Here is a 22724-nt window from a genome sequence, read left to right on the forward strand (position 1 = left end):
ATAAAGGTGCCTCACTCCTGTTATCATTTGGATTTGGAAGCCAGACGGGGAGTGAAGGACACAGCCACGTACCCCCTCCCCCCCGCTCACCCTATAACTACATTCACAGCTGGTCTTAATTTTTGATATGTTTAAACTGTAAGGACTATCACAGAACACATCTTGTGACATGATACTGTTAAATCATGTATATATTTTTTTTAAAGCTTGTGCAACCTGTCAGAAAAAGCAGTAAAAATGTCTTTCAGTACATGATTCCACCATGAAAAGTCCAGCTTTAATCATTCTTACCTCCTGTGGTGTGACATGGCTTGTGAGCAACAAATTGACAGAAATGTGTGGAGTCACAATAAGCATGCAATTACCAATGACCATGTGCCCCCATATATCACATGTACCAATTTTGGCTTATTCTGTGTCATTTTATATAGTTTTTTTTTTTCCGTAACAGCTTTATCAGACTTTGTATGTTTCAGCTGTTGGAGCCCCAACACAGGATAAGGGATAACTTTTATTTTAAGGAATACCCCTATAATGACATTAACTTACATAGTTTACTATGTACCATAAAAAATTGTGTATCCCATCAATAGCAATAAACAATAAGTACACTACTCACTGACAGACTGGTGCTATTTGGAACATACTGATTTTGTTCTTCTAAGAGTAAATCTATCACAGGATGGCGGCCATTTTTGATGATTATTTCAGTTCCTCTGTCATGAACAGTTGGTCTGGAAATTGAATGATAAAATATGATACATTCAAATATATATATATATATATATATATATATATATATACGGTATAATGTGTAAAAGATAGCGACATTAAGAGTGAGTGCAACCCATATAAGTCTATAAGGAAAAGAGCACAACTATACAAGATAGGGAAATGAACAGGCATTACTTCTTAAGGTGACAGGAATGGAAGGAAGAGGGACCTTGGGTTAGGTTAAAAGACTGTTGGAAGTTTAGAGAGTTGGAGTGGTAGACTAAATGAGTATAGTCTTGGCTATAAGTATGGACTAGGGTGGTAGTGATAAGTAGGTCAAGGGACAAATGGGTTTGTATGTGGTATGGTATTTGGCAACTAACAAATAAAGGCCCTATTACACTAAACAATTATCAGCCTTACTTGGACGATTACCGGCTGTTCAGGCCGATCATTGTCGAGTGTAATAGTGCAAGCCCACGATCAGCCGGCATGCACAATAAAAGATCCCGATTTGTGCAGCTACCATCTGCTGCCACAGACTTCAATGGGCTGCCCGAATGATCTAAGGATCCTTGGGTGGCCCCTCCTGCTGCTCACTGTCAGTGTGTGCAATACCAAAGTGCAGCCAGCAGGGAATGAGGGGGAAGCGAATGTTGAACCAACAGGTCAGCGCTCGCTTTCCCTGGAATATAAGGCCATGTAATACGGCCTAAGGTCTACAGGAAACTGGGATGAAATGGAATGAGTATCAGAATCCGGTCAGACAAGCATGGTAACCGAATAGCAGGGCTTAATATAGTCAATTGTGGAAATCTCCTGCACAACATGTGCAATACAGAATTATGCAAATTCCTCCCCATTTCTAACAAACAAGGCACTGCACTCATATGAGAACACTACAGTGTAATAAGAAACAGCAGAGACTACAGTGATTACCTGCAATAATCACCTTGTTTGGCCACTTCAGCCAAAGAGAATACACAGTCAGCTGTTGCTAGGTGATTCACGGCCTTAGATACTGAATGATAATGCTCTCCAAATTCACTATAAAGGAAAAAAGATTCATTAGAAACCTGAATCGTACAGAGATAAAGCTACTATAATGCAAACATGCTGACAACCAAGAGTGGATTATCCGGGAATATCAACAGGGATTCCGAAAACCGAAAGTAGTATAGAGTCCCAGGGAGTTATATCAGGTAATTGCTGATTACCTGATCAGACCGGAAATATCTAATTCTTCGGTCTTCACCTACAGGTAGGTGAAGCATACCGACACCACACTGTATATGGCACCAGTATTCGGCTAATGGAGTAAGAGCGGAAATTCCATATATCTTGTAGGGGGTTTTGCTTCTTATAAAATGCAATAAAATTATAATAGGGAATTGCTGGATACGCATTTACCTAATATAACAAATGTAATTGTTTCAAAACAGTGCTCCAATATGTGAAGGTGTGTGCACAGTGCACATTGAGGCAGAAACACGTCGGTCTAGGACTTCCTTGTGATAACTTACTGTACATGCACAGAATACAAAGCATCTACAGATCAATAACTATTTCTCAAAGAGGAGCAGGCCAGCTTATATGAAATGGTCTGCCTAACAGTGCATGTTGCCACAACTTGAAAACTAATTTTTATTCCAGCCATTGGTGATAAACACTAATCCAACTTCAGGAATGAACCGGTTATTCTACAGGTAGCTCATCTATAACAGTGAATTAATGGCACAGTCTACTTTTACACATTAGTTCCAGAATGTAGACAGTAGGAGACAGTGATTTCTTTTATTCATACTTTTTCTCCACTTTTAAATTTGTCAAAAACTACCAAAACCTACAGTAAGCTACCCTGTGTGAACCTCGCCTGATACAGTGCTCCTTTCCCCAATATAATTTGTAAAGACCCATAGTTCTGTGGATGCAAAACTGTAAATGTTTACCACTGAACATTACTCTGTACTTATATTACTGTACACAGGTTCAAAGTTAACTTCCTATATCGTTATAATTGCCAGAGCTCTGTATAAGAAATAGGAGCTCTGTATAAGAAATAAAATGACAGATAGCACCTTTAAAGAGGTTATTCAGCATTAGAAATTTTTTTATACAAAAATACAAAAGAAGGATACGCTTAAAACTAAATTTTATTGTTTCAAATAAATATAAAATGTCAAACTTGACAAAATGAATCAGTATATATTCAAATATCTCCAAAAAGTGTGTAGTCAAGTAGAGGAGATGTTACCAAAGATGAAACAGTAACAGCAAAACAGACCAGCTTACACCTCACAGGTACACACCCCATGTTCTCGCCCTCTTTTCTGCACATAGCAGTAGCTACCACTCCCCTTCCTGTGTTCTGTCTTATTGTGTCTGTTACTAGAGACAGAATTCCCCTAACAACAGGCAGTGAACAGCAGATTGCAGAGAAGATACCTAGTAGCCAAGACTTTAGAGCTGTTCTTTTCTGGAGTCCTTTTAGGTAAACTTGAGGGGTTTCCACTAAATATTTTTTTTTAGATTATTTAATTCCCCCTCCTAATCCCGCTTGTTTGCAATATACAAGTGTTTTCTTGGTTTTGCCGCTCACTCACTCCCTCTAGATAAGAAAAAAAACCACTCTGTCTCGCTGATCATCTCTTTCTCTCACCTCTTCTCCGATACAGAGGACATGTGACCTCTGTGGACTGGCTTCGTTATACAATTCGTTTGCTGACCCGGCCCACAGGGACTGAAGTCACATGTCCCCCACCTTGGAGGGGATACAGCTGTCACATAGACATTGCATCAACCAGGACTCCTGCTGCTGTCTCCATGTCATCTTCTCTACTCCGCATCTCCAGCACACCGTCTTCTGTTGCACCCTGCAAAGCCTTTCTGGAGATGATAAGGCAAAGAGCAGTGAAGGCCGCAAGGATGAAGGGGACAGCAGTGGAGACGAGGGTGCTGGTGGTAGGCCAAAACTCCCATCATGACAGCTCTTATCCCATTGGGTAAGTGTCTGAAGTGTTCCCCAATGTAAAAATTGTATCTTATGATCTGTCTCAGAGGGGAAGGGATAGAGAGATCAGCAGCTATGCAAAGCGCGCCAGGAGATTATGTACTTTCCAGGGTGGCGCCATCTTCAAAACGGAGCAGCATTTGTAATAGTTTTCAATGGAGAATCAGAGCAGCGTTAAAACACAGAAGACATGTCAGAAATAGCAGTTCGGGAGTGGTGGGGTTTTGAGATTTTATTTTTTATTTTTTGGAAGGGACTCACTAAAACACCCCTTTAAGTGATTAACAGAAATGTTGGGAACCACAAAGGAAAGTTGTTTAAAACAACAATGGCCATTTAATGTTTCTTTGCAAAAATAAAATAGAGCACAATACTACTTTTGTCAAAGCAGTCATAAGATGAAGTACAATGACGAAGCAACCAAATGTTAATAAACTACGCTCAATAACAAGATTTAGGTTATGTCCAGGTTTTGCTTTATACATTATGATAACATGGTCTGTTAATCTGCCTTCTGTGTATTACCATTGTGCTTGCATTCAATAGCAGATATACAACCGGGCACAAGTTAATACTAGGAAACGCCAGCAACAACATACATTATCCAGTGCTGTGGATTTTTTAATACCCCCATGCTGCGTGAAATGTAAATAAGAGCGGCAAAAGTGTACATTATTAATCCCGAACACTCAGTGACATCAAGCAAACAATCTATCACACTGATTAATAAAACCAATTTTACTCCACCAGCCGACTCCTCTCGGGTAATTTACCAGTAAGTCAGTGGTGTCTAAAGGCTATCAGTGATAAGAGAGATATATCAGGGGGCTGGAAAGACGCAGTGCCAGTGAAATTAAACTTTTATTTTCTTTCCTATAACAACAAGCAATAAGGACGTCCGCAAAGATGCCTTACAAACATGATGCAGCGTGTGCTCATCCTGTGCTGCCATATCAACTACAAATTATTTTACTTGCTGGAAGCCTTATTCATTATTCTTGATGCATGATAACATAGAAAATTATAAAATTTTTGTAAGAAGGTTTGCAATATGCAACAGGTCCCTAGCAACCAGTGTCAGATTACTGAGCTCACGCAGTGCTGGCACCCAAGTGAGGACAGGGAGGTGACAAGGGGGCTTGGCAAAGCTTGCAATTCACAGAATTTAATTACATACTGAAGAGTCATCCTGATTCATAATTTCTTAAGTGTGCTACTTTGCAGCCCAGAAATACTCACTCTGTTCCTAAGCAACCAGTGCAACCAACAGTGAGTGACAACACTGGATACCCATGTATCTCTGGGATATCTTACAGAATTGCTGCAGCCACCTACTGATAGGAAATGCCTGATATAAACATTTATTTTTTAAAAAAATCTTCAGTGGGTACTTTCTAATCTTTATAGGAAAGAGATGCAAAAGTGAAAATATTTTCTCCATGAAGATTTGGAGGTACTTTGATTCATTTTAGGTTTTCTTACCCCCTCTTTAAGGGCCTGTTCACACTGAGTAAAAGAGGTGGAAATTCCGAGCGGAACCCCTGCCGAGCACTCCTGCCTGCCTCAGTGTAATGTACTGCACGCCTGTGTGATGTATTTGCCACTTCCATCATTGATTCTAATGCAGATGATAACAGCACAATCTAAAGCCCCTATTACACGGACGACTAAAGGAAGCAAGCGTGCGCCAATCTGTCAGGTCAGCGTTCACTTGCTCCTCGTGCCCTGCTCGATGCTGGCGATATTACACGTATCGACAGTGTATGTGAATGCGCGGGGGGTGCTGCCCGGGTGATTGCTAAATCGTTTGGGCAGCCCATACAAGATAGCATCGTTCTGCCTCCGCCGTTCCTATTCCACGAATTAACGGCAGCAGATTACTGATATCGTGATCGTTGATTTTTCAATGTTTTGAAAGATAACGATCAGCCGACATTGTTTATGTCAGCTGATCGTTGCCTTCTATTACACGGGATGATCATCGTCTGTAACGGCCAATATTGGCCGATGACCGCTTTGTGTAATAGGGCCTTAAGGATCACAATAAATCAGGATCACAATAAAGAAGAGAGTATTGTCCATCTATTAAAGATCTGGAAAGAAAAGGAAGAGATCATAAAGGAAACCACGGGGACTAATCTTGCCCAATCTTGCTTCAAGGAAACCGTTCAGCGTCATTTGTTACAAGCTGCCAAAACCATCATACCCTGAAGGTGGAGATCTCCAGAGACCATCACCTTGGATGAGTGGTTTGCCGAGATCACACATATTCACCACATGGTCTGTCTACCCCTACGTGTTTCATTATTTTGGCTCAACAGCTTCTTCTCTCATGCTCCTACGTCCGTTCATTGCAGCTGTATGTAAATTTAGAGTTTTTTTTTTTTTTTTATGATTCTTCTGTACTAAGAAATCTGCTGCTTGTTGCACCAGGGACAGAGGTCGGGAACGTACTGCCCTCCAGCTGTTATAATTCCCACCTTGACTAGACAACCAAAACATTGGCTATGGTTGTCCAGACATGTTGGTAACTGTGGTTTTGCAACAGCTGAAGGACTAGAGGTTCCCCATCAGATCAGTGTACTATTTGTATAAGTCACATTGATATAAATTCCCTACACTGCAATGTACAAATGTCCCTAATGTTTACTAGCTGTGACCAACTATGTTACAATCTGTCAGCTGGCATTCTCCACAGTACTGCTACAGGCGGACCACCATAGACGAAAGTTATATCAGACCACTGATTGCGTTGACACTATACTGACTATATATGGAGACTGATCTTCCAAACTCCTCCCTGCGAGCAGAAGCCCAGAAATATAATAAGACAGAGGTGTCTGGCAGCAGCTTATTCCCCTCTCCCATTGAAAAAAAACATACAAGCTCAGCAAAGCTGAAATGTTTGCTGTGGAGAATAAGCAATTAACCCATGGCTACCCGAGGCCGGAATCACCCTAGTCTAATATGGCTGCATTTTCATTATAGGCCATTAGACCCAAGGTCTGGGCAAGACTTGCAGCTGCGATGTGGATGCAGAAATGTTTGTGTGAAACCAGAAAAAAAACCTGATATTGAGTCTAGTGTGGTGTCCCACTAGGGGTGTTACTGTTACATACACCCTTCACAAAAGTCTGTACTTTTTGTGGTCTTATTATGGTAAAAGTAGTATTAAGAGTTGTCGCTGTATTGTGTATTAGTGTATGGAAGCTGCACAGCTGAAGGATTGCAAAGGATTATTGTGTTCATGTGTTACCAGAATCTGTAGACCAGTAGGATTTCTGCTTTTTTCTTTCCTATCACCTCTCCTCTTTGTTCTTCTATTGCACTCTTTTCACCCAATCACAGACCACCACACGCTGTAGAGGAATTGAGTCACACAGGAGATAGGAAGAGCAGGTCAGTCTTAGCCAGTACCCCGCATGGGGTACCTACACCAAGCACTATGCAGTGTTAAACCTCTCAGGAGAGGACTAGCCAAAAGATAACCTCAACCCACGCTGTGGACAAGGAGAAGTCACAGTATCCACTATAGAGCCACAGAGCAAAGTTGCAGTAGCCTAGGAACTCTGTCTCGCCGCGCGTGTCAGCAGGGAACCCTCAGCATTCTGCTCAACCCAGGTAACAAGGTCTGGGGCCTGTGTCACCCATTAGTACGGTTCAGCCAAAGCTAGTGGGCATAAGGTGGTGTGAAGACTGAAGTCAAAGGTCAATACACAGGCATGGGTGTTCTTCTTATTATTATTTTTCTAAGTATACTACCTCGTCCTCCAAAATCCTGGCAGAGCACATTACTACATGAGTTTAGACTCTCACGGCATCCTCCTCTCTGCTACTCTACCTCAACGACTATCTCCTACACTGCACTTATCCTACAGATCTGGTCATCCTATGTTCAAGTCTTTTATTGGAACTTTGTCAAGTGTATGTCAGAGACTATCTGTATTACCTGCTGCACATTTGCAAGTATTAAATCAGCTCAACTTTATTCCAAGAGTCTGTGATTATTCATCACCACCTGCACAGCATACACATCGCAACCTTGGGACACTTCCCCTTTCTGTGGGTGGCGGGTCCTACTATCCGGGAGGGTCATTATACCGCTCTGGCCACCTATGACACTATCCCAAGGGACCCGGTAAAAAACCCGGCAGGACAAATACTACAGGGGAAAAGGGTACATGCGGCCTTACTCCCTAAAAGCAGGGGTGCCATCACACCTGTGTGCCCACCAGGCACTGACGTCGCGTGACAACCTATTAAGGTCTGGCTGTATCTTGGCCATCCATCACCGGAGTGGTGTCACACTACAACACATGGCAAGTGACCAGCCGTCCCTCCAATATAACACCTCCGGGGGTAGATCACACTAGTGTGCAGTAGCAAGTGTATGGTCAATTTTACCCAAACATATGTGTATTTCCAATGCATTAGTAAACTTTTAACTAAAGATGCCATGTCGGTAATGTACACAACTGGTCAGCAAGGGATAGCTTGTCCATAAGCCTGTAGTATCATTCACAGCACTGGGTTACATCACTCTCAGTTCCCCTGTCATATATATATATATATATATATATATAGTCCCAACAAAGCCAGACTAATGTGAAGCACTCAGGGTCTGACAAAATCCTATATAAATGTTTAATGATTATTTCAGCAACTCACTCAAGAAACCGTAGCCATTCAGTATTACAGTCAAGGACTAACTGCTCCCGGAGTCGATTCAGATGTCTGTAATTTTCAACGATGAAAGGAGAGTGGAAGCGACTGACAGTCTTTGTGCTACAAAAAAATAAAAAAGTACTAAAATCAGAACAAAAAATCAAGGTTACAAAGCAATCCGTTATGTAATCACAAGGGACAATTAGTCTCAGGCGCTTTCACTTTTTTTATTTTCACCGAGCTTTAGAATGAGCGGATTGACAACAAGAAAGGATGGCTCCATTATGGGGAACATAGTCTGTGTCGCTTCACATTTCCTTCCTTATAAATAGAGCACCAGGTTACTATGGTGAAGAGCTCCGAGAATGTCTTTTACAGAGTTTTATAATACACGCATATAAGGACATTTCCTGAACTGATTAAAGGGGTTAACCAGCTAAAGTCTTTTTCTTTCAAATCAATTGGTGTCAGAAAGCTATATAGATTTGTAATTTACTTCTATTTAAAAATCCCAAGTCTTCCCATACTTATCAACTGCTGTATGTCCTGCAGGAAGTAGTGTCATCTTTTCAGTCTGACACAGTGCTCTCTGCTGACATCTCTTTCCAAGACAGGAACTGTCTAGAGCAGGAAAGGTTTTCTATAAGGGATTTGCTGCTGCTCTGGGCAGTTCCTGACAGGGACAGAGGTGACAGCATAGAGCACTAAGTCAGACTGAAAAGAAATATACTATTCTTTTATTAGCAGCAGTGGTGTCAATAAGGCAGGGACTAGAGTGTCCATGCCTGGACGCAGGCGCACTCATGTGGCCAGGCTCTTTGCTATAGGCTACCAAGTCATTGTGCCTGCGCCATCTCCTTCAACGGCATTGGGACCTGTCATCTATGCAGCGAGAGTTGGAGCCTGCAAGTTGGAGTCTGTACCTCTCATCACACTTGCAAAGCACAAATGACAGGTCTTAACATTGGTGAAGAATACAATTCACCCAAAGCAAAACTACATCCAGGGTATATTCCTGGAAATGACCTGCCAAAATGTTACATTTTGAATCTAGAAGCAGGTTACAAACTGAATGGAAACCCCCCTCCATTCAGTTTGTAACCTGCTTCTACATTTAAACTCTGCAGTGTCCACTACTTCATTCATTTTTAGACAGCCACCTCAGACAAGGGAGAAAGAACAATGCAAGAAACAATAGAAGAAAAAATGTAAGAGAGAAACCATAATCTCCAGTTCCAAGAACCTCTCCTAAAAATGACATATGTGTGAATGGTATAAGCAGCTCCTTTATTATAAGATTTATGTATTAATCTCAGGAAGGTGCATTGTTCTTTACAATGTAACTTACCTACTTATGGAAACCCAGTCAGATGGTACAGAGGAGAGCAAAGCATTCTTCACTTCTATTAAAAACTGGGGGGGAAAAAGAAAAGATCTGAATTGCAATATCCTCTATTCCAGTCCTCAAGATTTCCTTAGTATTTAACGGATGATATATTTATGGTCAGTGTGATCATTGTATGGGATATCCTCAAATCATGACTTGTCAGGGGGCCTTGAGGACTGGGTTTAAGATACACTGGCCTAAAGCATTGGTCCAAAAACTGTGGCTCATAAGCAATATGTGAGGATTATTGTCAATCTATTTGGATTTCACAGAAAGATTAGCAATGATGGATTTAGGATGCAACATGACCAATCCTCTCGTCATATTACCTCTTATTGGTTCATCCATTAAATTTTGGGTACTGAATATGTAGTGGACAGAAACTGATGTGTGCCAAAGGGATGGGCAGGTGAGGGTAGATATGAGGCTTCCAGTTATCTACTATATCCTGCAACATATTCTATTTAGAAAGGAGGCAATATTACCATGGTCACATAGTACTTGGCTACAGTAAAAGCTGCTGCAACGTGCAATACATTGTGATGTTCTATCTTATTCTATTTTAGTGGAAGGCGGGTTATAGTAGCACATTCCAAGAATAGATCGCTATACGGTAAATACCTGCATTAAACTGCTGTAATGAGCTAGGTATTAATCACCTTACCTGGAGGTGGGCACAGTGTTTGTTACCTGCCATAGAAAGTGATTGTCTACATGACACACAAGAACACACTGGAATCTCTGGTTACTTAGAGGATAAAAACTTGTTCTAATAATGTGATGTCCAATACAAGGGAGCACTGTGTTACACTATGGTGTAATAGACCCCCAATGTGAGCATTACATGACTGCACTCTATTTCCAATAATGCATGTATGCAGCTGAAATTCAGGCCAAGATTTATCAAGCCACATAAAAGTCACACGATCTGCTTCTTTCCACAGCAACCAATGACAGCTCAGGTTTTATACCTGAACAAGGCCTGGTCATATGAAACCTGAGCTGCCATTGGTTACTGCGGGGAAAACCCCACATGTCAATTGTTTGAGAGGAGAGGTGTGGAGAGCGGAGGCGCGCGAGCCCTCCCATTCACACTGATAGAAGGCAGGATTCGGCACTGAGGTTCCGCACGGAATCTCGGCACCAATTCCATATTCTGAGAGTTTCAGGTAGTTTACCTGATCAATCTGGATCACAATAAATGTTAGAAAGATGCACGTTTCATTATTTAATTAAATAATAATAATAAAAAAGTTCAAACATTTTGTTTCATTACAGAATAAAGGTTCACAAGTGGAGAATACACAAAAAATGTTAGCGCAGAAAATGTATCCTCAAAGCAAAGTGGTTTTTAACTGATCTCATCCATGTACTGAAGAAAAAAAAATCTGAAGAAAAAAAAAACTCACTTTTCATTGCTTCTCCCTTTGCTACATTCTTATTGCATCCTTTCTTTGGACGATGCCCTATTATCAGGCTTTGGTTTACATTGTAATATCCTTTACTTCTTCGCCTCATCTTACAAATCCCTGTGCCTAGGCTCCCTGGAGTCTATATACTATAGTCTATGTCATTAAAGCTATAGATGCTCACTATGCATGCTCTTCATCTAGCGAGGGATTCTCCTCTATTCGCTCTAATTGATATTTGGCTCATACATGTTACCTTACTTTTCTCTAATCTACACTGCTGTGTTTAGTGCATTTTCTTTCCTGTTACATGAATAAAATAAACCTTTTTAATGAAAAAAATGTGGAAAAATGTGAGATTCTGGACACTTTTATATCTACAGGCTTCCCTGTTATTTGGCACCTTCCATCTGAACAGCTCCTACCACAAAACCAGAAGACCTTTCTCAGCTCCTGGGACATCATTATCCAATACGGTCCATTGTGAAGAACTAAAGATTTATCCCTTCCCATAAGTCCAAGTACAGGTCACATAAGGCTGGGTTCACACAGCGTTTTTGCAGTCCATTGACTGTACACTTTTTATTTAAAAAAAAAAAAAAAAAAAAAAAAAAAAAAAAAGGATGAAAAAGGGAAGTGAAAACGGATGCAATTGTGTGATCTGTTTTTCCACTGACTTCCATTATTAAAAAAACGGATCAAAACAAATGTTTTTTTTCCTTTCTTCAGCGTACACAAAAACGTGGATGACCACATTTTTCTGTGCATTAAAAGTAACCATTTAAAAATGGAAACGTTAAACCGACTGTGAAAAAAACAGTGTTAACCCAGACTAAGAATGTATAAGAATATATAGACACTCTTGTAAATGATTTTAATTCCATATGTCTGCATGAATACATATTATATTATGGACACAAAGGGGGGGGGGGGTTATCACGTGATATTCCTCCCACTAATTCTATTTCATTTACACTGTACATTTCTGTCAAGTTGTTGCAACTTAATGCTAGGTATTGGGATTTGCATTGTCTTAAATGTATTTATGTGTGGTTAAGGAGGGGGTGTCTTTTATGCAAAAAAAAAAACCCAACAACTTTTCATCAAAGTCACAAATCATTGAGCGTAAAGGACATGAAATGAAAATGATGAAGTTCTCATCTGTCTGTGTTGTATGTTTCATAAAAGTCAAAAAATTAAACATTTTGGAGCAAAACAAGCAATATAATTCCGCATAACTTAAGGTGTAGAATAGTGCAGAGTGGACATGTCAAACTGTTTGGAGTCTGCAATGTTTTCTGAACCAGAACGCTCTGCATTCGATTGCTGCAGAATTTGGAAGCCGCCCCAGGGCTGCTTACAACTTCTGCACCCGCAGGAAATCAAATGATGGTCTGATTATATTCTATGCACTGCCTATGCACTTCATACGGTCTGACACAACGGGCTTAGTGCAAAAGGTTACAATCATATTGTGTTGTATTTACTCCCTATGTATATAGTGTTGGGCTAGCGCTCTGCTGTTGATACGGTTATACTATCTACACCTATGTAGCCATGTTTTTTACTGTATGTCCTGAATTTTATGATAATAAAGTTTAAAGTGTCACTGTCATTATAAGTTTCAAACTCTAAATCAACAGTAGATGTGAAATAAAGCAAGTTTACAATATACATTCATTATATGTTGTTGTAATCATGCTGTAAAACAAAGTTAAACTTACCAGAAATCCAGGTCCAGTCTCCTATAGGCAGATTTTCTGACTTGTGCTGCTGACTGTGAAAAAAACAGACTAAACACAGGAATTCCGTCCAGTACAGAGTGTCACGGCTCAATGCGTCCATCAGTCACGTGACTGCCTTCTCTCTGTGAGCGCTCAGATGGCCTGGGATACAGAGGACTTCCTGTGTTTAGACTCCTGTGTGTGGGAAAAAAAAACAGACAGAACACAGGAAGTGCCGTGTTTTCCATGATAACTAAAAAAAATAATGAATGGATATTGCAAACTGGCTTTATATCACATCTACTGTTGATTTAGATTTTAAACGTTATAACGACAGGAACACTTTAATTATTTTGGTGGTTGATGCCCATGTTTTCTTTGGTCTACAAATTGGTGCAACAATGTCTACAAGAATACCACGTGGTGATCAGCCTGCCAAGGGACAGTAATTCTACAACATACTGAACAACTCACATCCCACACAGAATCATTTGTGTAGCTATGAGTATATGATGAACAAGAATACTGTGAATTAGACATGTATTGGTGATTATGTGGCTCTGATTGATATAAAGTGTTATTTATGGCACATCAGTGGTGTACAGACGGTGCTGTTTAATGAGGGTTCATTATCTCTGGAAGAGCAGAAGCATTCAGAACACAAAAGGTCAGGATGCTGAACACACACCTATTACAGCTGTATACATTGCTCTATTACCTCTTGTCCAGACACTGTGGTATAAGATAAGGAAGGGTTTCTCAATATGAAACAAATTTCTTTAAGATGCCCTTGAATCTGTGAAATTACCCCCTGGACCTCAGCCTTCCTTTTCTGTATTTTCGGAAACTCTGTGAGATCCTTGAACAGGTTAGTCTTATTTCCAGCCCTAGGAACAAAGAACTTTTAATTTCAAGATCTCAGAATTCTATATATTAAGGCAATGATCTGCACTTGTACTTACTTAGCAGCATCTTCATTTAACACTCGTACAAACTTCTGCAGCGGACTAAGAATTTGTGGGACTTCAGTAAAAATCTTTTTCAACATGGTGGACTTAACTTGAGAGTTGACGGCAGGGATCAATACTTGAAGGTGGCTTTCTAAATTGCACAATGTGCTGACGATTAAGAAGAATTCCTGGGGGGAACACTGGAAAGAAAATAACATAATAAAATATGTAGTTACAAAGACCAAGCACTATCGGAACTTGATCTAATCCGCACATCTGTCAAATATAGTCACCTTTAAAAGCAATTAAAAGTATTGATCAGAAACAAGCCTTCACTAACAGGGTAACTTTTCACATCTTATATCAGTAACAACTGCAAAGTGAGAGCAGTCAATAAAAAATTCTGCAGACAACTGGGAATTACATCAATGGTGGACATTATTATGAAGAGACAGCAACTATTGTACTTTCCCTCCCCTAAAAAGTGGATATTGACAAGGGAACGAGTGTACAGTCTGGAGAGGCTTTTATCGAGGTTAGAGGTCATCTCTAATTAGCAGGCAGAATACAGACAGAGTATGGTTACCTTCTGCTTTGATGTAGCAGTGACATGTTACAAACAATGCCATGTTACTGCTGCTTTTATGTATAAGCCTGTGTTCACATGTTCTAGATAAATTGCAATTTTTTTGCAGTTGTATTGATTGGACAGGATTGGTAGGAAGTCGCTGCATAAAATATACAGACAATTCCAATAGGTGATTTAATGTTGCAACTCTTAAAGGGGTATTCCCATCTTCATAACTATACAGTATCTAAAATATCAGATTATTATTACCTTTTTAGCTGTATCTCTCTGCTAGGACCACTGAAGAGTCTGATGTGTTTATATACTTTAGCTGTTGTCCAGGTTCCCGACCACCTCTGTGTTATCAGTGTGTGTACAGGCTCCCCTGCCAGCCACCTTAAAGGGCCCATTACACCAAGTGATCATTGGCTGTATTTGGCCGATTGCTTGGTGTAATGGTGCGTTTACACGAAACGATAATTGGCCCGATCGTACGATTAACGATGTTGGAGTAACGTTTTTTTTTTACATAACGATCAGCGTTTATACGGTACGATATATTGTACGGAAAATTCGTTTTGCGATCACTTAAGCTTATCTCACACATTGGTTAAATCGGCGAACCACGGCGGGGGTGGGTCCCTCGTATGGGGGACTCGTGTTCATAAATAAAAGATACCGAAGATGCGGGGAGGGCACGTTTGCACCTTCGGCTCTCTCTGATGCTGTTGTCTGGGGCCCACTGCATGTTTTATGGGAGATATCTCTCCCTCACATTTGTATTGATATTATCCTTTTATAGGGATGAGATGCCCGATCTTACTATATGACATGTTTCTTGTGTTGATCTGGAGGAGCGGAGAGATGTGAGTCGTTCCTTCCTGTTTGTGACTTCTAAATAAAAAAATCAAAAAATCGGCGAACCACTGTTCACACGGAACGATCTGCGATTTTTTTTTGCGAACGACGAACGACTATTTGATAACATGTTGAAAGATCAAAATGAACGATTTCTCGTTCGTCGTTTGATCGTTCGCTGCGTTTACACGTACGATTATCGTGCGAATTCGATCGTTATCGCACAAATTCGCACGATAATCGTTACGTGTAAACGCACCTTAATAGCTAGTGTTAAAAGGCAACGATCAGCCAACAAGCACGATGTCAGCTGATCCTTGTCTTCAAACTTGTTAACAAAAAATTACAACGATAACGACGGTCTTCTGGCCACTGCTACATGCAATAGGAGCGGCAGCAGCAGATCGATATCTCCTATGGGCTCCCTGCGGCCTCCCAGCTTTTACCAGCTCGCTATCTGTGTGTGTAATAGTGCCGCCATCAAGCGGGGAACGAGGAGCAAGCAAGTGCTAATCTGACAGGTCGGCGCTCGCTTGCTCCTACAGATCGGCTAGTGAAATAGTGCCTTAACTCTGCAGTGATACATCACACTGGCAACTCCCAGGCTGTGGATCTGTCAGAGATGGTGTAGCTGAGCTCAGCACAGAACAGCAGAGCAGTGCTGATGCTGCTGGTAAAAAGGAACAATCACAATGAAGGAGCACTCCCACAGAGGAAACCAGCAGGTGGGGCAATCTTCAAGCAATGTGCAAGGCAGAAAGGGGGAGTGGGAATAACCTTCCCGTTATAAAATGTATATTTCCAAAATGGACAGAGAACGGAAGTGGAGAACAACAGGAAAGATCGTTCTGCTCCTCGGACAAGTTCTTTAATTGCAACAGGATAACACAGCCTCAAAATGTGAAAGAGGATTGGGAAATTGGATTTAAAAATGTTCGATCCTTTTGTTCTTAGAAGAAACAAGCTTTGTTGAATGTCTGCTGAGGTGTCTAGCACTGGCTTACCCCCTCTCTCCATTCAAAACACACGCAAGCTCAGCTAAGAGGAGCATGTAAGTGCATAGGTGGGTTTGGAGGTAATAGCAGTCGACGTACTGAGCTTTTATCCCACATCTATCTACTGTGTAATATCAACCTAAAGTGCCCCTGTCAATTTAAAACGTTTGACATTCCCCAAAAATGTGTAAAATGTGACTAGACTGTGTCAGGAGAAGCATGCAGCCGTGTGATCTCTGTCTCCATGCAGGAAATTGGCTCCACAGTTGTCTCCTGCTGCGAAATGGAAGAGACAGCAAGCCAAGGGAGAGAAGCGTGTAGCCGAGGACTTATCCTGGCTCAATCTAACCATCAGTCGGGGGTCTGAAAGCCCAGACCCTGACCTATTCAAACTTTTGGCAAGTTTAAAAAACATGGGACCCTGTTCACATGTGTACTGAGGCTCTATTCACTGTCTTTAGGAGCTGTTAGTGATTCCTGTTGTCCCGGACAGTTCCTGTCATGGACAGAGGTGGCAGCAGAGAGCACTGTGTTAGACTGGAGAGAAAACACCATTTCCTGTAGTACATACAGCAGCTGATAACTAGAGATGAGCGAACCTAGAGCATGCTCGAGTCGATCCGAACCTGAACTTTCGGCATTTGATTAGCGGTGGCTGCTGAAGTTGGATAAAGCCCTAAGGCTATGTGGAAATCATGGATATAGTCATTGGCTGTATCCATGTTTTCCAGACAACCTTAGAGCTTTATCCAAGTTCTGCAGCCCCAGCTAATCAAATGCCGAACGTTCGGGTTCGGATGGACTCGAACCCGAACCCGGTTCGTTCATTTCTACTGATAACTACTGGAAGACGGGATTTTTTAAATCTCTGTCCCTTTCTGGCACCAGTTGATTTGACAGAAAACATTTTTGGTGAACAACCCCTTTAATGGCTGGAATACTCTTTACAACAGTTATGGTTCAACAACAGTTAAGAGAACCATCATTTAATGAATGATCATTTGGAGACTGCAGCTATACACCCCTATTGCCCATTAGAACAACCTGCAGCCTATGCAAGAAGAGACAGTCATAATGAGCTAGTGTGCATATACCAGTAGTCGGGAGGAAGGAATACAATCTTGACATAGTAGTACCAGCATCATTTACAATAGGGTTACGTGGTAACATACAACAATGCAACAATTTGCTTCCAGTCCTGGCTTTCATACAGTGTCCAATGCAGAACAGATATCAACAGATTGATGCAACATTGCATGTTATGAGCTTGCAGACAAACTGGAAACACTGCTTCGGCTATGGCAGGACCTTATGATGCTATGTAACAGCCCCCGCTGCCTTTGACAGAGCTCCAAAATGAAATAACAACTGTACTTTATATAAAGAACACTACTTCTTTATCTGTTATGAATGCTATAAGTAAGTAATATAGATGCCAAAGATGTCATGCAGCTCCTGAATGTACTGCCTATAAGAGCCATTATTTCTGCGACCTGTTCTCTTCCATGGGAGTGACCTGCTAATAACATTCACATTTTACATTCCCTAGGTTTGCCCTGTGGACCTAACAAAAGCCTGTCAATGTTACTTCAGATAATAGGCAGCCCTGAATGTCCTCCCCGGAATGGTACATAGGCTAAAGGGGAACAATAATAATATTCACATTGCATTACTGAAGGGAGAGCAGCAACAGGTGTACAACACAAGGGCTCGCTGCTTGACAGGGTCAGGAATGATATTTCCTATATTGCTTTTCAGCATGTCTCTAAAGTGTTTATTAGAGCAGTCGGGAAAGAGAAAGTTCAAAGCAGCAATGGATATCATTGCCATCAGTGCTAGGTGCAGTCCAGATGGTGGATGGACAATAGGAGTGTAGGTAAGGAAAAGAATCTGAAACCTTTGCATCTTCTGTTGATTTAGAAGTAATCTGTAAGACTACAGGGAAAACTACTAATGTGGTATCTACACATATTGTTATATTAAAAATGGGTGAAAAACAGGTTTTACATCAGGTTCTGCAGAGAACACTGGTTAATCTCAGGCTGATTATATTAGCCTAGAGAACAGCTGTGCTGACCAGAAACTGGAACCAACACTGAGCATTGGGGATCTGAAGCCATAAGATGGCAGTGGCAGTGAAACAGGGCAAGTGAGTATGACTTCTTTTTTTTTTCTCTTTTTTTTTCTGGAGCTGCACATCTTCTCTACTGACCTGTTTTACTCCACACAGGGTAGAAGGAAAGTGGCTACAGCCAAGCAGAGGACAGTGAGAAAGAAGGTGAAATGTCTGATGTCCAAAGAAGTCTTTATATACTTCTCAGCTTTTAGACCAAATGGAGGAGATTAAGAGAGGACATACTGGTAATGTATTTTTATGTTTAGTGTTCCCCTAGGTAACAGTTGGTTCCCTCAAACAGATTCATGTGCATATTATTACGTAAATAGACATGCAGTAATAAAAACTGATCTAAAAATGTAAAAAAAAAACACAAAAAAACACAAAACTGCATTATAAGCACATAGGGGGAGATTTATCAAACATGCTATAAAGTGAAATTGGCTCAGTTGCCCCTAGCAACCAATCAGATTCCAGCTTTTATTTTCCAAAGTCTTTGAGGAATGAAAAGTGGAATCTGATTGGTTGCTAGGGGCAACTGAGCTTTACACTATGTTCGATAAATTACTTTACTAGTGACGTTCTGCTACTTACTTACAGCTACTGTATATTTGTTGTGTCCATTGTTCATCTACATGAAGCTCCGCCACCTTTCTGTTCTGCCCCTCCGTAAACTCTAGACGCCACCCCCACCCACAAACTGAACATTGAGGGGCATGTAACTACTGAGCACCCACCAGTGTATTGCTAAGGAAGGGGCCAAATTACTTGTATGTCATATCTTGCATGTCATATGCTTCTCCGTGTTCAGCTATCTTATAGGAGGGAATGCTTTCTGTATTCGATACCAACATGGTTATGTTTAAATTGCATTTTCTACCATCTATCCAATGCTGCCTGTAGCTCACTAGAGGAAAATGAGTTGACAGACTCCCTTTAAGGCATATGCAACTTGTAAAACATTAAGTGGCTTTACCTTTCATACAGCAGTAAAGGAACTACGCAGATTATACCCAACAGGCTTGTGAACCGTACAAGAGAAAATACCAGCTCCCATTCTGGGAGAGCTAGTGGCTGCTTGTACAGAGCAGATTACACCGTCCTCCTACAAAGGATTAACTTGTAATTTATATTTAATGAAAAGAATTATCTGCACCTCCATTATAAAATGTCTGGCCAATAAACTGCTATTCTTCTCCCATTACTCATACTAACAGAATATCATTAGCAATATCCTAATTACTTAGGTCATGTGTGCAGCCGACCACTGTGTATTAGATAGATGACATGACCATAATGTAATATAGAATATTGTTCTGCTCTATTTACATAAAGATCCCCATCAGCTTTACATACAGCACAGAAAACAGATTACATAGAATATTTTATGGATGAGATGAAGACCTACAAATAAATTCCCTTGATAAACAATGGAGTAAAATCTAATGCATCTAATAAAGGATTCCATTTATCATATTCCTATTTCTTTAATAATAAAATGGTAGCTTACAATGGATCCATTGAATAAAAGGTCTATGCTATTAAAGTACTATGCCATTTACAGACCTTAATTATTAAGGATAGATTAACAAACTATCCTCAGGATACACCATCAACATGTGAATGATAGGGTGCAGACACCCAGCACCCCAGTTGCTCAGCAGAGCTGCTAATCCCAGATGTACACAATGTACACAGAAAGAACTAGACGGCTCCATTCATTGTGTAGTGGCTGTGCTGGGTTACTACAGGTCAGCATCCATTCCCTTTGGTAAGCTGGCACAGCCACTACACAATGAATGGTGCCAGGTGTTTCTGGTTCTGTGCACTGCATACATCCAGGAAGCTCTGCCAAACAGTTGATCGGTGAAGGTGCCGGCTGTTAGCGCTCTGATGATCGGATATTGATGACCTATTGTAAATAGAATCTGCAATAGAAATCTCAGTCTTTCCTTTATGACCTGATCTCTGTTTATAGTCTATTTCTGGCTTTGGCTTTAAATCTTTGGCAGATAATCTGTCAGCTAATCTTTCTGTGTAAATGGGCCCTTACAGTGAACAATTAGCAAACGATTAACAATGATTTTAGGGTCAGATCTAAATGAACGATCAACAACAAACAAATGATTGCCTGCAATTACATAGGACGATTATTATTTAAATTTGAACTATATAATGATTTTCCGCACCATAATCGGACCATGTAATAGGGCCCTAAGTCCTACTGCTGCAGCTGAGAGGATGCAGGTTGTCTGGAAGCTCGTAGCAGGCCAGGCTTTCTTGTTGTCACAACGTCTTCACTAGTGTAAGATCTAAAAACACCCTAGCATGGTAGAGATCTAATGGCTATAGTCTCCACTAATCATGAAAGCATGGGTTCCTTGTAGATACTGTTATAAATACATGATCAGCAAGCTCAAGGAGGTAGCCAAGAGTTGTCTGCATATCACACTCTCCATTAAGGTTTTTTGCACACTACGGAATCTGGGCGGCGGCAGTCTCTGACTGAAGTTCCGCTTGTCTCATAGACTCAATATTCTGAAGCTCAATCCGCTGTTTGCTTCAGAGTCTATGGGACAAGTGGAACTTCAGTCAGAGACTGCCGCCGCCCAAATTCCGTAGACTCTGCTTTGAATTTCCATCCAAATTCCATAGTGTGCACATACCCTTACAGTATAAGGCTGGGTTCACACGCTGTAACTGTGCGGCTGTATTTTTTATGCGGCTGTAAATGTGCGGGTGAAACTCCGGCCGTGGGAAAAAATAGACATGCGGCTCAAAACATACGGTCATTTACTTGGAAATCTGGTTCAACTAAAAATAACAAATAAAATGTTAAGAAAGTGATGGAAACACCTCTGGATGCATCTGGGAAAGCAGGGAACTCAGTTTACATGAATCGCTATTACCGGGGTTTGCGATCCTCTGCACTATAGCCGATGTGTCTCATGGTTAATATATTGAATTAATAAAACACATTTTCTGTCTAATAAAGTCCCTTTTATTGTTCAATAATTAAATGTAAACGATTCTATCATTTTGCAATTAAATATACTGTTAAAATAAATATATATATAAATAAATGTATATTTATATATATATATATATATATTTATTTTTTGACAGTATATTTAATTGCACAATGATGGATTCGTTAGAATTAAATTATTGACCAACGAAACTGAATTTATTTAAACGAAAATGTGTTTTCTTAATTAAATATTAATTAGTACAGGAAACTCCATAAGCCGGTAATTCATATGCCGGCAATAGAGCATTCTGTACTAATCATCACTTAACTTTAATGAAAACATCAAATGTTTCTTCTAATTATGTTATGACAATAGCATTATTAGAAGAAACATTTAGAATTATATGTGCGCTCAGCTGATTGGCTGATCGGCTCAGCGCACATATAATGAGCCGGTCCGCAGCACAGTGACTTCATTGTGCTGCGGACCAGCGAAGAGGACACATCGGGGTGAGTATAGAGCTCTCCCCACCCCCTCCCCAGCACTGCACCCCTCCCAGCAAGGAAGGGGGGGTCACTTAACCCCTTCCTTGCTGGGATGGGTGCAGTCTGACATCAGTCTGGCCCCCAGGGGGTTAAGGGGGATGCAATACATCCTCCCTTAACCCCTTGGGGGTCAGACTGTAAGCAGCGATCTGTAAAGATGCTGCATACTGTAAGGAGCACAACACCGCTCACAATGATGGGTGTTGTGCTCCTGTTTGTGTGTTTTTTGTGTGTTTCTCCCTTTTTGTTTTTCAGATATCGGTATCCTGGGGATTACGTCGGATTCCGTGGACTACGTCGATGACCAGCGTTTTTTAATGTTTTTTTAATAAAATGGTCAATGAGGGGTGTGGGGGTGTTTTTATTTGAATAAAAAAATTTGTAAACTTGTGTCTTGTCTTTATTTCTTTACTTTATAGACTTAGTAGTGGAAGCCGTCTAATAGACGGAATCCATTACTAAGTTGGGGCCTAGTGTTAGCCGGTATAAAATGACTAACACTAACCCGCTATTATTACCCCAGTACCCAATGCCACCAGGGGTACTGGGAAGAGCCGGGTGCCAGTGGTCCCGGAGCGTCAAAATTGGCGCTCCTGGACCGGGCGGCAGCAGGCTGGTAAGATTTAGGCTGGGGAGGGCCTAAAACAATGGCTCTTCCCACCCTGGTGTCACCAGGCTGCTGTCGTTTGGTTTTTAACCCGGCTGGTTATAAAAATAGGGGGGACCCTATGCGTTTTTTTTTAATTAATTATTTATTTAAAAAAAAAACGCATAGGGTCCCCCCTATTTTTAGAACCAGCCGGGTTAAAAA

At 40.9% G+C, this 22724-nt stretch overlaps 1 protein-coding gene across 3 annotated transcripts in view; it reads right to left on the minus strand.

The window, feature by feature from the left end:
- The window catches only part of MSH3 (mutS homolog 3), a 103879-nt gene that overhangs the window by 20986 nt on the left and 60169 nt on the right, over window positions 1-22724 (minus strand). For all 3 annotated transcript variants that reach the window (XM_069962845.1, XM_069962846.1, XM_069962844.1), the window contains exons 14-19: window positions 13872-14059; window positions 13628-13796; window positions 9738-9802; window positions 8393-8509; window positions 1654-1761; window positions 620-734 (exon numbers count right to left, since the gene is read on the minus strand). In XM_069962845.1, coding sequence (XP_069818946.1) covers window positions 620-734; window positions 1654-1761; window positions 8393-8509; window positions 9738-9802; window positions 13628-13796; window positions 13872-14059 — 762 coding nt within the window. The remainder of the gene's footprint in view (window positions 1-619; window positions 735-1653; window positions 1762-8392; window positions 8510-9737; window positions 9803-13627; window positions 13797-13871; window positions 14060-22724) is intronic.

This window comes from Dendropsophus ebraccatus, chromosome 3, assembly GCF_027789765.1.
Source record: "Dendropsophus ebraccatus isolate aDenEbr1 chromosome 3, aDenEbr1.pat, whole genome shotgun sequence".
Classification (NCBI taxonomy): domain Eukaryota; kingdom Metazoa; phylum Chordata; class Amphibia; order Anura; family Hylidae; genus Dendropsophus; species Dendropsophus ebraccatus.